At 40.1% G+C, this 21,455-nt stretch overlaps 1 protein-coding gene across 1 annotated transcript in view; it reads right to left on the reverse strand.

Moving 5' to 3' along the window:
* LOC122666801 (CSC1-like protein At4g02900) overlaps positions 1–21,455 on the reverse strand; it is a 75,289-nt gene that overhangs the window by 11,385 nt on the left and 42,449 nt on the right. The window contains exons 5-8 of the mRNA XM_043862873.1: positions 13,809–13,910; positions 13,270–13,389; positions 13,040–13,120; positions 12,522–12,862 (exon numbers count right to left, since the gene is read on the reverse strand). Of these exons, the coding sequence (XP_043718808.1) occupies positions 12,522–12,862; positions 13,040–13,120; positions 13,270–13,389; positions 13,809–13,910 (644 nt within the window). The remainder of the gene's footprint in view (positions 1–12,521; positions 12,863–13,039; positions 13,121–13,269; positions 13,390–13,808; positions 13,911–21,455) is intronic.

Genomic DNA, 21,455 nt, shown 5'->3' on the forward strand with positions numbered 1-21,455 from the left:
GCTAACCTCTTCTATATAGTGTACTATTGGTATTTCATAATATTGGTTAAGACCTGACATAACAGTAAAACATTGTATTTGTACACTATTATTGAAGCACATGAACATTTGTTTGTATTGTATTATGTTTTCCTCACTGAGCTGTTAGCTTATCCCTGTAATAAATCTTCTTTTTTAGATGATGAGTTCAAAGGAGAGGTGTGCATAGCTCTAGACTCTATAGGTTGTGATTACAGGGGTGCACTAATCTTAGAGACATATAATGAGAACTTATGATGTTTGGAAAAAAAATGTGATAATACAATCTTTTGATGTAATATAACTTTTGATAACTATGTTGAACTTTAGTATTTGCCACCAGTAGATGTATATATAATGTGTAAACCTTAAATCCAGCTCCAAGTGTTGTTAAGTTTTCCATTGTGTATGGATGTGATGTATGGGAGAGGTTATTATACAAATGTGAATGGTGGTTTCTGACCAATGCCCATGAGGGCAGTACCTTATATACCCTGTCCAAATTTGGGGACATTACATCCTATAACTTTTGTAGAGAGACTTGAACTTAGGGTAAGGCTTGGATGATTAATTCCATCCCAAGCACCTCTTTATTTATAAGAGTAATAAAACAGTAAAATTATGTACATGAGCAACGTGGGACTAAACCACATATAAAACAAATAAACTAACAAAGGGAAAAAGGTCCAGAATACCCCACGGTATTCTGGCCCATATATCTAACACTCCCCCTCAAGTTGGAGCATATATATCATGCATGCCCAACTTGACTAAGATAGGATGAAACAGCTTGCTACTCGGTCCCTTAGTGAACACATCAGCCAGTTGATCAGTAGACTTCACAAAGGGAACACAAATGAGGCCAACTTCAAGCTTTTCCTTGATGAAATATCTGTCAACCTCCACGTGTTTAGTGCGATCATGCTGGACAAGGTTATGGGCAATGCTAATGGCAGCCTTATTGTCACAATAAAGCATCATGGGAAGATGGACATCAACACCGATATCCTGCAATAATCCTCTAAGCCATAGAAGTTCACAAATGCCTTGGGCCATTGCACGAAACTCGGCTTCAGTACTGGACCTTGCCACAACATTCTGCTTTTTGCTACGCCATGTGACAAGGTTCCCACCCACAAAGGAACAATAGCCAAAGATAGATTTCTTGTCAGTAGAACCAGCCCAATCGGCATCAGTATAAGCTTCAACCTTGAGATGATCATTGGGAGATAGGAGGATTCCCTTTTCCTGGAGTAGACTTCAAATATCTCAAAATATGACGGACTGCATCCATATGAGAGGAATAGGGATCATGCATGAACTAGCTCACCAAACTTACAACAACTGCTATGTCAGGTCGTGTGTGGGAAAGGTAGATTAGTTTGCCCACTAACCGTTGATAACCACCCTTGTCAACCGGCTCACCCTTTTTCTCCCTAAGTTTTGTAGTAGCTTCCATAGGAGTATCTGAAGGATGACAACCTAGCAGCCCTGTCTCAGTCAATAGATCAAGGACATATTTCCTTTGGGAAAGAAAGATGCCTTTTGAAGAGCGAGCAACTTCTATCCCTAGAAAATATTTTAGAGGGCCAAGATCTTTGACCTCCCACTCACGGCTAAGGAGAAGCTTTAAATCCCTTATTGCAGCACCATCATTACCAATGACCACAATATCATCCACATAGACTATGAGAAGAGTAACCTTGTCACCAACTCGTCTGATAAACAAAGTGTGATCAACATTACTCTGTTTGTAACTTGCTGAAATCATAGCCATATGAAATCTGCCAAACCAGGCCCTAGGTGACTGCTTCAACCCATAAAGAGCACGCTTCAATTTACAGACCTTGCCCCTAGTCCTGTCATCAGAGAAGCCTGGTGGAATGTCCGTATATACCTCTTCCTCAAGCTCCCCATAGAGGAAGGCATTCTTCACATCTAACTGTTGAAGATCCCACCCAAAATTTGCAGCACAAGATAATAACACCCTGATGGTGTTGAGCTTTGCCACTGGTGCAAAGGTCTCCTGATAGTCTACTCCATAAGTCTGAGTGAACCCCTTTGCAACCAGGCGTGCCTTATACCTATCCACTGAACCATCAGCCTTCTGTTTGACCACGAAGATCCATCTACATCCCACTGGTTTTTTCCCTGGAGGAAGAGCCATAAGTTCCCACGTATTATTTTTATGTAGTGCTCTCATTTCTTCTGACATTGCTGCCTTCCACTTTCCATCTGTAGATGCTTCCTGCCAATTTTTAGGAATCGAGATAGAGGAAAGAAAAGATACAAAAGCACGAAAAGAGGGAGAAAGAGAGCTATAAGAAACAAAACGAGATATGGGATGTAAAGTGCAAGTCCTAGTACCTTTGCGATGAGCAATAGGTAGGTCGGAAGAAGAGGGATTACCAAGAGATGTAGGATCCAGGTTTGGAGCCGGCAATTGGATGGGTACTGGTGCTACAGTGGGTTGCAGCTGCCCTCTGTTGGATCTGCCCCTAGTACATGTGAGTATGTTGGAGTTGTCAATTCTCTTCTGAAATTCACCAATAGTTCTCTGAACTAGAGTTAGCTCCCCCTGGATAGGAACATTAACAACACTATTTTCTATGGTCTCCCCCTATAAAGGATTCCCATCAGGTGAGGGAGGAACAACCAGAGGACGTTGGGTATTAACCAAAGTAGGATGGTCAGCATCCAAAAGAGGTTGGGCAGCAGTGGGAGCAGCCGTGGGTGGTAAAGAAGGCTGGACAGCCACCGTGGGTGGTAAAGGAGGCTGGGCAGCAGCCAAAGGAATCTCAAAAGGCACATCTTCACTAGAACTCTCCCCCTGAAGAGGTGCGAAGAATAATAAGAAAGGGACTCATGAAAAATAACATCCATACTAACCATGGTACGGCGAGAAGGTGGATGGTAACATTTATAACCTTTCTAGGTTGGAGAATAACCCAAGAAAATACAACGGAGCCCTCGAGGTTCAAGTTTGCCTGGAGATTTGGTATCTCTAGCATAACACACACAACCAAACACCTTGGGAGGCATAATAAATGAGGAATTACCCATTAAAATATCAGAGGGGCTATGGGAGTTAAGAACCCGAGAGGGCAGCCTATTGATGAGATAGGCCGCAGTGAGAACCGCATCCCCCCGATATTGGGATGGGACATTCCATGCAAACATCAAAGCCCTGGCCATCTCTAACAAGTGGTTATTTTTCCTTTCTGCCACACCATTCTGGGCAGGGGTATCAACACAACTAGTTTGATGAATGATGCCATGATCAGCCAAATATTTTTGAAAATAGGATTCTGTATACTCGGTTCCATTATCACTTCTCAATATTTTGAGAGTAGCCTGGAACTGAGTTAGGACCATTTTGTGAAAGTGTTGAAAACCTAAAAAAAACTGATTTTTTGTGTGCAAAAGATACACCCAGGTGTTTCTAGAATGACAATCAATGAAAGAGACAAACCAACGATGACCAGAAATAGATGTTTTACGACTAGGGCCCCAAACATCAGAATGCACCAATTGAAAACAAGAAGAACTCCTTTTATTTGAAAGTGGATAAGTTGAACTTGTCTGTTTGGCCAGAACACAAGCCTTACAAAAAAAATCATCCTTAGTACGAAGGGTGACCAAACTAGGAAATAAATGAGCTAAAATTCCTAAAGGGGGGTGACCTAACCTAGAGTGCCATTGGTAGAGTTCAGAAGAGACCATCATCAAGCAGATACAGCCCACCGTGCACTTTACCCAATCTAATCGTCTTCCCAGATTCCAGATCCTGAAACACACAATGAGAAGGAAAGAAGGTGACTTTGCAGTTAAGATCACGGGTAATACTACTAATGGAAAGAAGGTTAGTAGTAAAGTTCGGAATGTCCAAAACAGAAGACAAGGGAAGAGAGGAAGTGCAGTTGATGATTCCTGTTCCAGATATGGAAGAAAGGGAACCATAAGCCACCTTGACCTTGTCTTTCCCAGAAGTGGGAGAATATCTATGAAACAAACTAGAGGAACCGGTCCTATGATCTGTAGCTCTAGAATCTATGATCCAAGGATGGGAAGCTACAGAAGCACAATGACCTCTAAATGGAATACCTGACCCGGCAAAGTGTGAACCTAAACGAGCAGAAGAACTGGCAGGGGCTGATGTAGTAGAGGCAACAGCAGCGGAAGACCTTAGCACACGTATGAATGCCTGTAGATCATCCTGGGATCATCTTGGGATAGACCAGTGTCAGTAGTAGGGGCTGCAGTAATAGTCTCAGTCTGATGGGCCTTAGTCTTTATCTTATTCTTGGTCTTGGCAGCCCTTTTAGCTTCAAATCAGCCAGTTTCCCATGAAGTTTCCAGCACTTCTCTTTGGTGTGATAGGGTTTGTGACAGTGCTCACACACAACAGTCCCTATAGTAGAATCACCAAGAGAAGCAGTACCACTAGGAGCAGGAGTGGCAGGGGCAACAGCCATAAGAGTTTATCTGTCAGTAATAGGAGGGTGCAACATAGCAGCCCTACGGTTCTCCTCAAAGGACACCAAGGCATAAGATTGTTCAAGTGTGGGAAAAGGCTTATGGCCCAACACCTGAACACGGATCTGATCATACTCCACATTTAAGCCAGCCAAAAAATCATATACTCTGATCTTGTCCACATGCTTCTTGTAGGAAGCAATATCAATCACTGTAGTAGGGTGAAAATCAGAGAAGTGGTCCAACTGTTGCCACAGACTGCATAGAGTAGCATAATATTTCGAGACTGAAAGTTCTCCCTGAGTGGTGTGAAGGACCTTCTTCCGAAGTTTATATACTTGGGCATCATTGCCAAACTGCCCATAAGTTTCCTTGCAAGCAGCCCAAATCTGGGAGGCAGTGTCCAAAAGAAGGAAGTTATGCTGTAAATCCGAAGTCATAGAGCCTATCAGGTAAGACATGAGAACACCATTATTGGCAAGCCACTTTTCCTGAGCAGGTCCTTGTTCAGTGTCCAAAAGAAGGAAGTTATGCTGTAAATCCGAAGTCATAGAGCCTATCAGGTAAGACATGAGAACACCATTATTGGCAAGCCACTTTTCCTGAGCAGGTCCTTGTTCAGTGTCCAGAAGAAGGAAGTTATGCTGTAAATCCAAAGTCATAGAGCCTATCAGGTAAGACATAAGAACACCATTATTGGCAAGCCACTTTTCCTGAGCAGGTCCTTGTTCAGTGGGCATAACACTAGTGCCATTAATATGGCTGGTGAGACCATGGCCAGCAATGGCAAAGGAGGCAGATCTGGACCATAGGAGGTAATTTGAGCCATCAAGTTTAATAGGGTTGGGTGGAAAACTGTGGTAATCTGTCTTGCTGTGGCCATCATGATCCGAGGTGGCTGTAAAATTGGAAGAATCACCCATACCAGCAGTAGAGAAGTCCAATAATTCCTTCAAGTTATAAGCTGAAATATGGAGGTGAAGCCCCTGAAATAAGTCTCCAAAAAACAGAACCAGCAACCAAGTAAAAATCCCTGATCGATTTTGTCAAGGTTTTGAAGAAATCCTGAATTACTGAAATCGATGAAGGAACCAAGGGGCCAAAAAACTGCAGTGAATGGACTGAAACAGAAGTCGAGGGAGCCTCTATAATGGAGGAAAACACCTGCAAAAAATCAGATTCAAAGTAGCAGCAGCAGCCCTAAGATCAATAGGTGTCAGGGTTTTGAAAAAACCCTATGATGGTGGAGAATCGATGTCAGGGAGGTCTTCAAGAAAAACTGAACTGATGAAGCCCAAATTGCAGTCGAGTGGTGCCTTATAAGTGGAGAATCAGCCTTCAAAAAATCAGAAACAAAAGAGTGCACAAACTCCTAGATCGACAATTGTCAGGGTTTTGAAAAAAACCCTGTTTTGTGAAAATCGATCTTAGGAGGTCTTGTAATCTGTGAGCAAAGCTGTGAGATAAGAACTTGAGCCAATAAGAAGAAAATTCTGCTGCAGGTTGTGGTCTTCAAAAGGAGGAGTTGATTCCTTGTAACTGAAGTAGAAGCAATCTCCAAAAAAACTGAAGCTCCAGATATCGCAGGCAGGAATTGGCTGGTTCCTATCAAGCAGAATTATAAAGCATAACTGAGGTAATGGGGGCAGCAGCTGGATCGCATGATCACCTCATCAGTGCTGCCCTATATGGGGATGGAAAACAAGGGAGAGGAGAGAGAGAGAGAGAGAGAGAAAAAAAAAACTGAAATCGAAGGGGGGGAACAGTCCCTAGTTCGAAATCTGCTCTGATACCATGTAGAGAGACTTGAACTTAGGGTAAGGCTTGGATGATTAATTCCATCCCAAGCACCTCTTTATTTATAAGAGCAATAAAACAGTAAAATTATGTACATGAGCAATGTGGGACTAAACCACATACAAAACAAATAAACTAACAAAGGGAAAAAGGTCCAGAATACCCCCACGGTATTCTGGCCCATATATCTAACAACTTTCTATGCTTTTCTCTTAACTTGAATCTGACAAAGCTCTAGAATTCGTCCATCACTTGTTTCAACAACATTCATTGTATACAATTTTTAAAAAAAAGCGTCCTAGTGCACGAGGCTCCCACTACGACAGGGTCCGGGGGGGAAAATGTACGCAGCCTTAACCTCGCTTCGCAGAGAGACTGTTTCCATGTTTGGAACCCACAACCTAATGGTTGCAGTTCCTTATGAAAAGATTTATGTTGGACAATGAGATAGACAAAAAGGGTGCACTTCAAGGGACAATAAGAAGCTCTCTCTCATAATTAATTCAATCAAACAATTCTCCAATCCCTTACAAGCTTAAACAGAAAGAAAAATCCAAAGAAATCTAGGCCTTTCGACCTTATCAAAATCAGATGAATAGAAAAATTCCTAAGATACTATCAATGTATTTTGGCCATAATTCCTTGACCCATATTTATTTTCAAAGATTTATAAATCATTGAAAAACTCTTTGAAAGATCTACAATCACTACTTCAAATTCCTTTGTTTTGGGCATCAAAATTCAACCTAAAGAGATGTGACATGATTTGTGATTTGATTTAACTCTTCTTGCCCCAAAATTAGTAAACTCTATCCTCTTCCTAATGTAGTCCTAGAGAGATAGAAGATCTACTAGGAGCCAACACAACCAGGATCTGTAAGCTGCTAGATCGATGGGGGCAGATTTGTGGATTTAGATCAAAATTAGGGCTACGTTTAGGGTAATGGGGGTGAATCTTATATGGTAAAGCAAGGCAGGTTTAGGGGAGTCTAATGAACTAGGTTTTATGAGTTTTGGATGGGTAGAAATAGGTTAGATGGATTTGGCCAGCAGTTAGAGCTAGGGTTTTAAAAGGTGGAAGATGATGGAATCTAGGGTAGGAAATCAGGTGGTTGAATAGGCTTAATATTTAGGTCGAGTGTGGGTAGGGTGGAGAGGAATATTTGCTGAAAGTTACAGCTAAATCAGATGGTTAAATCTGGAGTTATGGAGGTTTCCTAGTAGAGATAGGAGGGGTAAAAGTATAATTTCAGACAATCGGTTAGGTGGATGGTACTGAAATTTGGATCAAGTCTCTCTTAGGGTTTGAGGAAGATTCGATCAAAATTTTAGCAGGTTCTAACGGTTAGATTTGGCTGGGCAGAATTCTCGCGAAAATCACCTTGCATGTGACCTTCTAGAAAGGAAGAATAATAGTTGCAGGTTTTAAGGTTCTAATGGATCTATGGTTTTAATGGTGGATGAGGAAGGTAGTAAGATTTAAGTGAATTAGGGTTTAGGGAATTCAAATAAAATAGAAGGGGGGTGGTAGGGTAGGTTGTAGAGGGTTAGGAGAAGAAGGGGGAATGATGAATAATGCTAAACACTTGCTTGGAGTTGCAGGTCTTCAATGGCAGAAGCTTGAAGACAACTAGAAACAGATTCTCCCGATCTACAAGATGCAAGGAGTCGATTGGAGGTCCACCAATCCCTTATAACAGATCCTCCCGGTCTACAAGACGCAAGGAGTCAACTGAAGATCCACCAGTCCCTTTACCTTGATATGACTCACAAAGTCACAAGGCAACACTCAACAGAGCAGGGCAGCAGCAGCAATGGCAGCAAGCAAAAGCTATTTTTATTAATCAAATTCGTGTTCAATACTTGACCCCCTTACAACCTTATATAAAAGACTCAAAATTAGACTCTTAGACTAAAAAGGAAAGGCCTAACCCATTCCTTAACCTACTAGGTAACTTAAACTTACTAGGAAACTGAAATAGATTCAAAATAGAGTCCTAATCCAGCCCATCTAAACAACTAAAAGAAAAACTAATAAAAATCACTTAAATTGAACTAATGGTTCAAACCAGCTTTGGACCGGTTCAATTTAAAACATTAAAAACATGAAAATAAACTAAGTATAGGCCTAATCTCGTATGTAACTCATGTACCCCAACTTTAGGCCCATAAAAGTGGCCTATTACATAGAAAACCCATGGGATCAAAGGCCCAACATGTATATAACCCAACTCGAGACTTATTCCTAATAAAACAAGCCCAAGTTGGTGATAAATCTGCATCACTTCTGTTGGAATATGTACTCCAGAATTCCGTGGGGGTATTCTGGTCCTTTTGGGGTAGTTTTTATGTTATTAAGTGCAAGTCGGCTATGTGGGTTTTAGTCCCACATTGGCTATTTTAGTCTCTTGTAACTTTCCCCTCTATTATAAATAGAGGGGCTTACCTATCAATTAATACAAGCAATTATTCTCTCTTTCTCTCTTTTCTAGCCCACGATTCTACCAACATGGTATCAGAGCCAGGTTGATCTAGGTCTGAAAAAGAGAAAGAAAACCCTAATCCATCTCTTCAATCGACTTCTCCCTTTCTCGGCTTCTCCTTCTTCTGTTCTTCTTCCTCTCAATCTTGCAAAGGGGCAGCACTAATGAGGTAAACACAGTATATCAATGATTTAGTTGCTGCCCCCCTCCCTTTCTACCTTTTTTTACTAAAAAAATTCTGTTCGAAATCTGCTGGAACCATACCTGCGATATTGGAGCTGTCCAGAATTTTTGGAGATCTAATTTCTACCTAATGAAGACTGATCCTCCATTGTTGGAGCCCCCTATGCAGCCTTTTCTAGCACTCTTCTACCCTATTCCATAGTCTTCCTTCCCTTTCTTTCTTTCTCTCCATCTTTTATTAACTTTTCCAGCCTCCATACCCAAATCGATCTCAACTTGTCAGGGTTTTTTTCAAAACCCTGACTCCAATTGATTTTGGGGTTTCCCTTTTCAGATGCAGCTGATTTTTTAGGGGTGATTCCCTACTACTACAAGCCTTAATCGACCTAAGTTTGGACACTTTCTGATGGCTAGATTTTTTTTACAGCAAAACCTTCTCAACCTGCTATTTTTGGGTACCTGTTAAAACCCTGACTCAAATCGACATGAGGGTTACAGGTTTCAGTTTTTGCTGATTTTTGGAGGGATGATTACTCCAACTACACGGACCACTCGACCTCAGTCTTAGCCTCTTTCCAAGTGTTTGAAGACCCCTAACCCCAATCGATCCTCCTTTTCAGGGTTGTACAAAACCCTGACATATATCGATTTTAGGGTTAGGGTTGATTGCTGTTGTTGGAGTTTTTTGGAAGTGTTTCTACCATCAAGAGGGACATTCTACTTCAACTATTCATGGCTTGAAGAAGTTATATTACCCAAGATAGCTGCTGCCCTATTTTTCCTGCAATTTTTTGTGTTTCTCCCACTTGAAGATTAACTCTCAATCACCAAGGAGATTGGTTATTCGAACTGGAGATCCATTCCCGCAGTTGTGGTCAGCATCTATTACTAGAAGACATCACCTTTGACAAGTCATCATCACTTTTGTTGAAGCCCCCTTCCCTACAATTGATCTTCACTTTCAGGGTTTTTTTACAAAACCCTGACTATAATCGATCTAAGGGTTAGGGCAGTCCACTCTTGCTGATTTTTTTAGGAGAGTTTTATAACCATCAGAGGAATATTCAACCCATATTTCTACAACATTCATCAGTTCTTTTTGGCAAAAATTCAGGTTCATTCTTATGGCTCGATTTCTCCAATTATCAACCTATTTTTTTTACTTGTTCCTATGTGGCTGGCTGCTTCAACTACCTATGGATCTTTCGGGTTCTTTATCTTATATTTGCTGGTTCTATTGAGCTTTACTACATATATTGCTGGTTTTATTGATTGGCTTCTGTAAGCATGACTGGTTGACATGTTACTGCTGCCTTTATGTGGACTACTGCTGCCCTATTTTTGAGACTGAGTATCCTACTATTGGAGATCGAATTTCTTTCATTATTGAAGACTCGTATCTACTACCCTGGAGATCAGCTTGTTTGGGATTACAACAGTGTGTTCTAAGGTTATTGGTCGCAACTACGAACCTATTCAGTTATGTGAAGCCTTTCTGGTTCATATCCGGCTCCCTTTGAGAGCTTGATCCTAGCTTTGTTCACAAATTCAGATCTGATCCAAGTTTTTTGTTGAAGCTTCTTACATCCATTGCTGTCCAAATATCTTCGTCAGTTCTATTTAGCATGTGGGAATTTATAGTTTGGAATTTTGCACACTAGTACTTCCTTGTGTGAAAATCGATCAAGTTTTTACAGAATGGTACCTTCTCCTTCTACAAATTAGACCTGTTTTTTTTAATTCAGATCTGATCATTGGAGATTGGTGTTTTGGAATTAGTTTAATCGATTGAAAGAATGTTGTAAATTACTGTGTTGCTTTGTCCATGGTTCATTATCCCACTGCTTCTTTTCATTTCACCACCTCCCAAACCATACCTTTGGCATATACCCATAACCACCTTGGAAGTTTATGGTATTCTCTAAATTGCCATTTCTTCTCTTTCCATTACCCTTGGCACCTTTTGGAAGATTCTGGAATATTATATTTTTGCCCTATCACTTACATCATCTCTGTTATGTCCACGTGTACTACACGTGAGGGGGGATTATGTACAGTATACTGCAGCCATTGCAGAAAGCAGAACTTGCAGAAACACTTGGTGCAAAACATAGAAAATCAGAGTTTTCACCATTGTCAATGGGTATCTACTTTGTTATTGGGGTGAGTTTGCCGTAAGGGGGAGATTGGTATTAAAGTATTAAAGATGTTTGGTGATTGCCTGCCTATATGAGGTTCTACAGTTGGGTTGATTTTTTCCGCTGCTTGATCTTTTCTGCTGCTTGATTCATCTGCTCGCTAACCTAGTTACTTATCTTCAAGATTATCATTCAGAGATTCATCACTGGACAGCAATAGAAGATTGGTAAAAGCTACCATTTTTGGAAGACATTCGGGTCCCGGATTGCTGATCACGTCTGCCCAAGTTTTGAAGATCTATTTTTTCAAGTTCTTGAAAGTTTATTTGGGAGCTACGTTCGTCTTGAAGCTGGATTCTGCTACAACTTATTTTTTCCCTTTTTGTTCAAGTTGGGCATTAGTACCTTGTATGCACCAACTTGAGGGGGAGTGTTAGCATTATTATGGAGTTCTTTTTTCTTTAGTTCAAGCTGGATTTTCTTTCTTTAATTCTTTGTATAATCCAGCTTGAGGGGGAGTGCTGGAATATGTACTCCAGAATACCGTGGGGGTATTCTGGTACTTTTGGGGCAGTTTTTATGTTATCAAGTGTAAGTCGACTATGTGGGTTTTAGTCCCACATCGCCTATTTTAGTCTCTTGTAACTTTCTCCTCTATTATAAATAGAGGGGCTTACCTATCAATTAATACAAGCAATTATTCTCTCTTTTCTAGCCCACGATTCTACCAACAACTTCCTTTGTTATTTATTTTCTTGGGTGAAAATAATGATTTTATTATTGTTTATAAAGCCCAAAATATCACCAATCTAGTAGTAGATTCCATTAGGACAGAACTGGGTAATTTTTACCTTGCTTGTGCACTGCATCAGTAGATGATATATGCCTATTTAGACAATTATCGTTTCATCATTTTTATCTCAACATTCAAATTAATGTTTGATATCTAGAGTTCTTTGTGAGTTATTTATACACAATTTCCACTATATGCTTCAGATGTGCTGGACAAATATGAAATCATGATTTGACATCCAACACTTCTTAAGAATGGTGATTGATGAGGTAGTTCGCAGTTATATATCTTGATTCTTCTTTATCAAGTAAACTTGAAGAATCAAACATATTTCAACTTGTGCGTGATCATGGAGGTTTCTACTCAGCCCTTGTGGTGCAAATATTACCTATATAAAGTTATCAGAAAGTCAAGTAGTCATTTACCCTGTAGATAGGATGTCATATCCATTTTTTACATACAAGTATTTTGGTTCACCGAATGCCATCTTATAACATAAAATCCCTAATAGCTGAAGGAAATTTCGACTAATAAACATCAAGCGATAAAAACATTTAAAATCATGGCAGAACAAGCTTATGAGACCAAAACAAGGAAAACGTATTAGAGAGAAAATTTAATGAGTAAACTTACTTTTCTATTATGTTCTTTAAGAAAGGCGCAACCCTCTCAATCCCCTCAATGTTGGCTAGGGATTGAACAAATGCAATAGGGATCATAAAGAAGAATGTAAGAAAAAAAAGTGCAACAGCCATAATCAATCTCCGTATAGTGAGTTCAACAAATGGTATTGCGAGATTAGTCCAATAAACATCACGTGGTTCAGGAGCCCACTCTGTCAACCAAATTGTTGGATTACGTGTTTGTTGGGTTTGAGCACAGACAGCAGCCCCCCATCGGGTTCTGAATGAGACAAATGCTGCAGGCATTATAGCCTTAGGATCACTTATGACCTTTTCCCTTTCTATGGCTTCCTGGACAATAAATTAATGCTTCAGTTGTGGCCTTTCAGAAGATAAACAAAGGCTGGAAGAAACTCATTTACACTTCTTTGAATCATTAATAAACAGAACCATCAACAGATTTATTACTAACCAAAAAAAATAAAGAAGAAGAAAAACTCAACGTGTCAGCGTAAAACTAAGACTTACTTCTTTTGCCGCCTCTTCAATCTTTGTATTATAGAAGTCAATTGCATCCACTTTATCACCCCAAAGGCCCCAAAAACCTGTCTATAAATGGGGAGTACTTGTATGAGATGATGAACTAATGACTTAAATAATAAACGAAGAGCAAAGAGAACCATTTCGAGGGGGAAAAAACATATGGTTCCAAAAGAAAGGAAAAATAGGAAGGGGGTTCTCCCAAGTAAGAAAATTACCTTTGTCACTGGTTTTTTTGTGGGATTTCTGTCATATTTATTTTGGTAGTAGTTAAGGCGGTTTTGCAAGTTCTTCTTTTCTGCCACTAATTTTTCTAGCTCGTTTGCATTATATACAACCTACAGGTGAAGATAATAAAGTCATGGTAGGTTGATTTTGAATAAATGGAACTCCAACAATATCAAATATAAAAATTGCAAAACATTTGTCCTTCCAAATATGACTCCGCTAGGGCTCTGTTTGAATGATTGAGAATCCAAACTGGTAGAAAAGATATGATTTATGTTGGATTAGGTGGATCAAACAGACATCATATAAGTGAGTTCTGTTATCTGCTCCATCTAATTCCCATGACAAATAGGAAATGAAAACTCCACCCAAAACACTGGAATTTAAACTCTAAAAGGAAACCGGAAGTACTTAAGATTGTGGCATTTTGTTGCACAGCTCATCCAAAATTGTTAATTGTTCCTGCCTGTAATTTATCCCTTTGCCCATCTCAAAGATAACAATTGAACTTTCTGTATTTTGTACAAACCTGATGGGTGAGATAATGATCAGGATGATTTACACAAAAGAAATGTTCAACATGCTCGCTCACCGACTCATCAGGATCTGGAGGGACATTTCTCACCAGGACCTGTCCAAGACCTTAAAATTAATCGAAAGAAAAGATAAAACTAAGAACCCCAAGTAAGAAAAGTGGTCTATTCAGTGCATAATGAATCCAGAAAAAATAAAAATTTCAAGGCCTTAATAATCAAGATGTAAGCCAAAAATATTAGTCATTATGAATTTCAAACAAAGAGAAAAATAAAATATGTAGAGCCACACTTCAACTCATCAACACAAATAACCAATCATTATTGATGATGTATTATCACGCACAGATTACAAAGATAAGATAAAAGCAATGTCTTGAATAAGAAAATGGTTTTTTTTTATATATATCAAATAGGTCAGGAGAGGTCATAGTTGTCATGGCACCAAGGTGAGCCGATCCCAGGCTAAGGCACCACAGCACCTAAGCAAGGCCAAGGCACCAAAGTTGAGCATCACATTTCTAGTGTATTTTCAACATTCCCCGCATTTTTTCATATCCTAAGCCCATTTTATGGACACCTTGAAACATAAGGTGACTGGCCACCTTGGGCATCAAGGCATGCCTTATCGCATAGGCAACACTTTGACAACTATACATGAGATACGAGGTGAAAGTATATGGAAGAGTATTACGATGCATTTTCTCACATATAAAGAGTATGTTAAGTACAATGTGGGTTGTTGCAATGGACTGGGATTTTGGACTAAATATCGGTGCTTGGAAAAATACTCTTCTAAAAGTGATTAAGTTAAGATTGTCCAATTGGGTCATAAAACTTTATTTTGGTCCATGGTTGGGTTCTATAGTCCTTCGGCTTCTTATTTTTGGGTTTATTGATGTAATGGGCCTAATTTATAAGCCTATAAAATGGGGATAGTGTTAGTACACAGGATTAGTAGTTAAATTGAGTGTTTGAGTTTGATTAGGATACTTAATAGCTAGATAGAATTCTGTTTTGAGTTTATTTACTTTACTGAGTGTATTAGAGTGATTAGGAGTTCCTTTTATAAGTCAAATTAGGAATTTTAGAAGGTCTATATATATGTAATACATCCCCTATCAATTAGAGATGATTTGAGTAAAGAATACGAGTTTTTTTAAAGAGTTTTAGTGCTGTTGAGCAGTGCATGCGGGATTGGTGTCCCAAATCTGATTCCTTCTCTTCTCTTCTCTTCTATTCTCTTCTTCTTTCTTCTTTCTTCTTTCTTCTTTCTCCCAAGAATATCGATCTCATCTCTCTTCCCTGCCCTTCCATCAATCTTATTTCTTCCCTTGACAACGCAGTTGCTTCCTTTATCTCAGATTTGATTACAGATTTGACTATTGGGCCTACTTGCATCTGAGATCCTTAATCTGGGTTTTCAGATTGCATTAAAAAGAACTCCCTGTTACATACAGTATTGGCATTAACTGACAGGCTTGTGTTGCTGATGATGTGAGCTACTCTTCATAAGCCACCCGGCACATCTCCTTGCATGGAGCTCTTAATGACTGGTAAATTTAATCTGTTGTTAGCCTGGTCAGTATGCTTTGCACTACTCAGATTTCTCCAGTCTCTGGGTAGAAGTGTTTGGGCTCTTGAAGCGAATGGAATATTTTTGGGGAAATCCCACCTTAAATTTTGGTAGATGATTGAATTACAACTTACCTACTAAATCTGTTTGGGTGAAGGTGTACCTTCCAAGGTTTTTTTTTTTTTTTTTTTTTGGAAGGACATCAACTTTGGGTAAAATTCTTACTATCAACCACTTAATCTCTAGGGGCAAAGTTATTCCTAACTATCACATTACATGGGACGGGAAAGAAAATCTTGAGGGGCATGGATACTCCTAATTATTGCATTATGTGGGCTAAGAAAGAGGAAATTGCATCATATGATTCTCTACTGCCTTCCCAGAAAGTATGGGATTCTGTTTGGGAAGGAGTGGAAGTTGGCTTGTATGCTTACAATTTAAAATGCATTGTGAAACCTGTTATGTATTAAAATATAAAATTATTTTATACTTAAGTAGTTTTTTCAATGCTCACAATTTAAATTTGGAAAACTGAATTTATGCCCAAAATAATTTGGATTAACTTGTAGATTGGAAAAAAAACAATTGGGGGCCATTTTACATCCAGAAAAGCTAAGAAAACCCAATGTAGGCGAAGGAAGCTGCGAGAAGAGAGAGAAACAGGAGATGTGTGCAAGAGTTTCAAGACTAAGTGGTGTATAACAAGCTCTTACTTTACATAAGCATAATAATAAAGTTCATTGAATACACTATGAATAGGGGGTTCAAAACTTGGAAACAGCCTCCTCTGCGAAGCAGGGGGTAAGGCTGCGTACATTTGCCCCTCCCAGACCCTGCCAGTAGCTGGAGCCTCGTGCACTGGGCTGCTCTTTTATTGAATACATTATGAGGTCTCTGCCAACAATAGTGGGGCTTGTCTCAATGTGTCAATGTTGAATAGCGTGTACCAATACACTTCCCAAATTATGTAATTAGAGAATCACAGCCATGTGGAATGTCATTTTAACTACCTACCAATGAGTCATATAGTCTGGCATCCTATCCTAATGTATATTGAAAACCGGATGGTGTTTTACTCCATCTGCCGATGCTTACCCACATGAACCAATAGTTTTGCTTATTTGTTGTAACTTTAAAAGTCACGTCAATTCATTCTATAATGACTCACATCAATTCATTCTATAATGACTCAAATTGTTTGGCATCCATCACTTTCCAGCATGTTTTCTTTCCACAAATGTGGAGACAGAAGCATTCTAAGACACAGTAACACTTTTTTGACAGTTAAGCCATAATATAATTATATAACCATGTTTTTGGTAAAGAAGAATATAACCATCTTGCTTCTATATATGAATGTATAACTAAGAGGCGTGTGGGTCTAAATCGACCTACTCACGAATCTCCCTTTCTCTCCCTCTCTTGCAATCTCTCTTCTCTCTCTCGCATTTCCTTTTCTCTTGCAGGTTTTGTTGGAAAATACACTCTCATATCTAATCCCTTATAATAGTTTTGATGGTAACAAACACATGACCATACTAACACTTTGTGAGAGCTCAAGACCTAAGAAGATTCAAGTGAAGACCCATGATTCACAAGGCAAAGTCATAGATGCTAAAACTTCAAAATAACAAATAAAGATTGAAAGAAGTTTGAAGGTTGAAGAACATCACCTAAGAAGATTCAAGTGAAGACCCAAGACACCCATGTGTACAAAGCTGTTCGCGTACACTTAGATCACATAGGAACACTTTGCATGATGTATCACATAAAATTGCATTTCATTCATGCATATACATTTAGAGACCTTAGGAGGTGTTTATATAGGCCTTAGAGACCTTAACATATGTTGGGATAAGAGTCAGTCAAGTTCCTAACAAAGACAAAGACATGTTAGGTTTTAGAGTAGAAGAAGAAGAGAGAAAAACTCCAAGAGAGCAAACACGATTTTTGGGTTATGAGAGTTGTGTCTCAAACTAGAGACAAACTAGTTTATATTGAAAAGAACAGATAATTATACAGAGGCCCCTGGCCTTATACAAATGTCATAAAGAACATATAAAAGATGTGGTTATATACAAATATACCTATGACTACTATTCTTAACACTCCCCCCCCAAGCTGGGTGCTATATGTCATACATGCCCAGCTTGTCCAACAAGCAACCAAAGTGATAAGAGCTAAGTCCTTTGATGAAGATGTCGGCCACTTGTTCATTTGTCTTCACAAAAGGAGTGCAAATGGTTTTTGATTCTATCTTCTCCTTGATAAAATGTCTGTCAACCTCAACATGCTTTGTCCTGTCATGTTGAACTGGGTTGTGGGTAATACTTATGGCTGCCTTGTTATCACAATATAAGCTCATAGGTTTAACAGTCTCAAATCCCAATTCTTGGACAAGTTTCTTCAACCATAAGATTTCACACACTCCGTGAGCCATGGCTCTAAACTCTGTCTCTGCACTCGACCTAGCCACCATAGGTTGCTTCTTACTTCTCCAGGTGACCAAATTTCCACCAATAAAGGTACAGTATCCAGAGGAGGATTTTCTATCAGAAATAGATCCAGCCCAGTCAGCATCAGTGTATGCTTCAATCCTTAAGTGACCATTTCTAGAGAAGAGAAGACCTTTTCCAGGGCATGACTTCAAATATCTGAGGATCCTGTAAACTGCATCAAGATGTCCCATCTTGGGTGCATGCATAAACTGACTTACCACTCCAACAGCATAGGTTATGTTAGGTCGGGTAAAGGAAAGATAGATTAGCTTGCCTACCAATCTCTGATATTTTTCAGCATCCACAAGAGGTTCACCACAATCTTCCCCTAGTTTGTGATTCTGATCAATAGGGGAGGAGACTGGTTTGCACCCTAAGTAGCCTGTCTCTGTAAGTAGATCAAGGACAAACTTCCTTTGGCAAACATTGATTCCTTGCTTGGATCTTGAAACTTCAATCCCTAGAAAATACTTCAATGGACCGAGATCTTTGATCTCAAACTGTCGAGCTAAGTAAAGTTTAAGCTTTGAGATTTCAGCCTCATTGTTTCCGGTGACTACAATGTCATCAACCTATACAATGAGAGCTGTAATAGTGTTGTCCCTCCTTTGTGTAAACAAGGTGTGATCGGCTTGACTTTAAGTGTACCCATTCTGTAAGATAGCTTGTCTAAACCTCTCAAACCAAGCCTTAGGAGACTGTTTAAGTCCATAAAGAGCCTTCCTAAGACAACACACTTTTCCATTGCCACCAGGATGCTTGAACCCAGGAGGAAAGTGCATATAGACCTCTTCTTCTAAGTCCCCATGTAAGAATGCATTCTTTACATCAAGCTGGTACCATGGCCAATCAAGATTTGCAGCCACTGAGAGAAGTACACGAATGGAATTATGCTTGGTCACTGGAGCAAAGGTCTCCTGATAATCAATGTCATACACCTGTGTATAACCCTTAGCAACAAGTCTTGCCTTATACCTCTCCACAATACCATTAGATTTGAACTTGACTGTGAATACCCATCTGCATCCAACAAGAATTCTCCCTTTTGGGAGTTCAACAAGATCCCAAGTGTGATTCTTCTCAAGAGCCACCATCTCTGTATTCATTGCTTCTCTCCATTTTGGGTCAGCCATAGCCTCTGCTACATTCTTAGGAATAGATATCTAGGAGATAGCTACAGTGAAGGCAACACCTGTAGGTGAGATAGAATCATAGGAAACAAACTTGGCAATAGGATTAGTACATGCCCATGTTCCCTTGCGAAGAATAATGGGAAGATCTAGGTCTGAGGATGGAGAAGTAGAGGAAGGTATACCTGTCTCAATGGATGGAGACGAAGGAGGATTTTGGCAGGTCTTCTTTATGGGAAGCTATGAAGAAGGATTGTGGCTGGTCTTCTTTGTATACACCAGCAGCTCCCCCTATTCTCCGTTCACCTGTACACTAGGAGGCTCCCCCCCTCAACAACAGTATCCACAGAACTTTTCTTTCCCTTGTCAATCTGAAAAGGAGGAATAGGAACAAGAGAGGAAGAAAGAAAGGGAACAAACGCAAGAACCTCTTCAACCTCACCACCAAGGGATGAACACTCCCCCTGAAGAGGTGACTGAAAATACAGTATGGTTTCAAAAAAATGGACATCTTTTGAGAGAAGCCACCGACGGGTAGGAAGATGATAACATTTGTATCCTTTAGAGGTAGAGGAATGCCCAAGAAAGAGGCACTTCAGGGCCTTAGGATCCAATTTAGTGCGGGCAGATTTGCTAATATGTACATAGCAAATGCAACCAAACACCTTTGGTGGAAGAGAGAAAGAAGAAGAAAGGGAGGGTAAGACATCAAGAGGAACCTTGAAGTTCAAGACACTGGAGGGCATATGATTAATAAGAAATACAGCAGTGAGTAAGGCATCAGACCAAAAGGTTTTTGGAACATGCATTGTAAACCAAAGAGACTGAGCTACTTCCAGAAGGTGGCGGTTTTTTCTTTCAACAACCCCGTTTTGTTGTGGGGTATCAACACAGGCCACCTGATGGATAATGCCATGGTCTAAAAAAAAGGTTTCCAAACCACCATACATATACTCCCCACCTTTATTAGAACGGACAATTTGAATACGAGTTTGAAACTGGGTGTACACCAACTCATAAAAACTTTTAAACGCAGCATAGACATCACTCTTTTGTTTCAATAGGTAAACCCAAGTAACTCGAGAAAAGTAATCAATAAAAGAGACAAAGTAGCGGAAGCCACGCAAAGAAGTAATGGGAGAAGGTCCCCAAACATCAGTGTGAACAATGTGAAAAAGTGAAATAGATCTATTACCAGTGGATGGATAAACTATCTTACAACTTTTTGCAAAAAGACAAGGTTCACAATGAAAAACATGATTGACAGGAAAAGAGGTAAATAAATGTGGCAACAGTTTCCTTGTAATAGAAAAGGAAGGGTGTCCCAAACGACGATGCCAAAGCAAAATATCTTCCTGTGTCCGTCCGCCATCTTGCCCACACATAAGATTGAGTTGTCACAACAGGGGAGACACATGTGTCCAAAACATATAAGCCATCTACTTCACGTCCACTGCCAATCACCCTCTTCGTCACCAAATCCTAAAAGAGACAATGGGTAGGAAAGAAAGTGACAAAGCAGTTCAAAGATTTAGTCAATTGGCTAACTGAAAGGAGATTAGTAGCAAAGTTTGGAACATGAAAGACAAAAGTGGGACTATGCTAGCCCACCTTTATGGAAATCTTACAAGACAAACTTCAAAGGTATAAATGGAGTAACCTGGACATCTCCTTTACCAGAAATGGAAGAGAGGGAACCATCAGCAATTTTTACCTTGTCTTTCCCAGAACAAACAGAATAGGAATCATAAAGCTGAGACCTACCAGTCATATGATCAGTGGCACCGGAGTCAACGACCCAGGGAGTGGTGCCAGCGGAGGTAGAGACCTATAGAGCAGCGAAGTAGTGGTAGTAGCAGAGGAGGAACCATCCATGTGGGCTACAATCCGGCGAAATGCAGCTATGTCCTCCTTAGAGAGAGAGGATGAATCAGACTCATGAACTCCAACATGGGCCCTCGGCCCATTCTTCTTTTGTCCTTTCTATCCCCAGATGAAACAGAGGGTGGTTTCCCGTGAAGATCCCAGCAAAAATCTTTCTTGTGCCCAGGCTTGCCACAATAGTCACAGGAGAATCTCCCCTTGCCAGCTCCCTTAGTGGGGGGAGTACGGTCTTGAGGAATAGAAGAAACAAGAGCAGAGCGCTCAACAGTGGGAGTGGTCTCCATAGCACCTCTACGGGTCTCCTCACTCTGTAGATAACCACACACCTCCTCCAGTGAGGGAAGACTCGGTCGGCCAAGGATCTGCACCCTTAAAGGTTTAAAGTCAGGGTTAAGACCTCCAAGAAGGAACAAGACCCTCTCCTTCTCAAACAACTGATGTACTTTGGGCTCATCAACAGGACATAACTGGAGATCTCTGTAGTGGTCATACTCCTCCCAAAGCCCCACAACAAGACTATAGTATTCAGAGATACCTTTATCACCCTGTCGCAAG

Source organism: Telopea speciosissima, chromosome 7 (genome assembly GCF_018873765.1).
Source record: "Telopea speciosissima isolate NSW1024214 ecotype Mountain lineage chromosome 7, Tspe_v1, whole genome shotgun sequence".
NCBI classification, from domain to species: domain Eukaryota; kingdom Viridiplantae; phylum Streptophyta; class Magnoliopsida; order Proteales; family Proteaceae; genus Telopea; species Telopea speciosissima.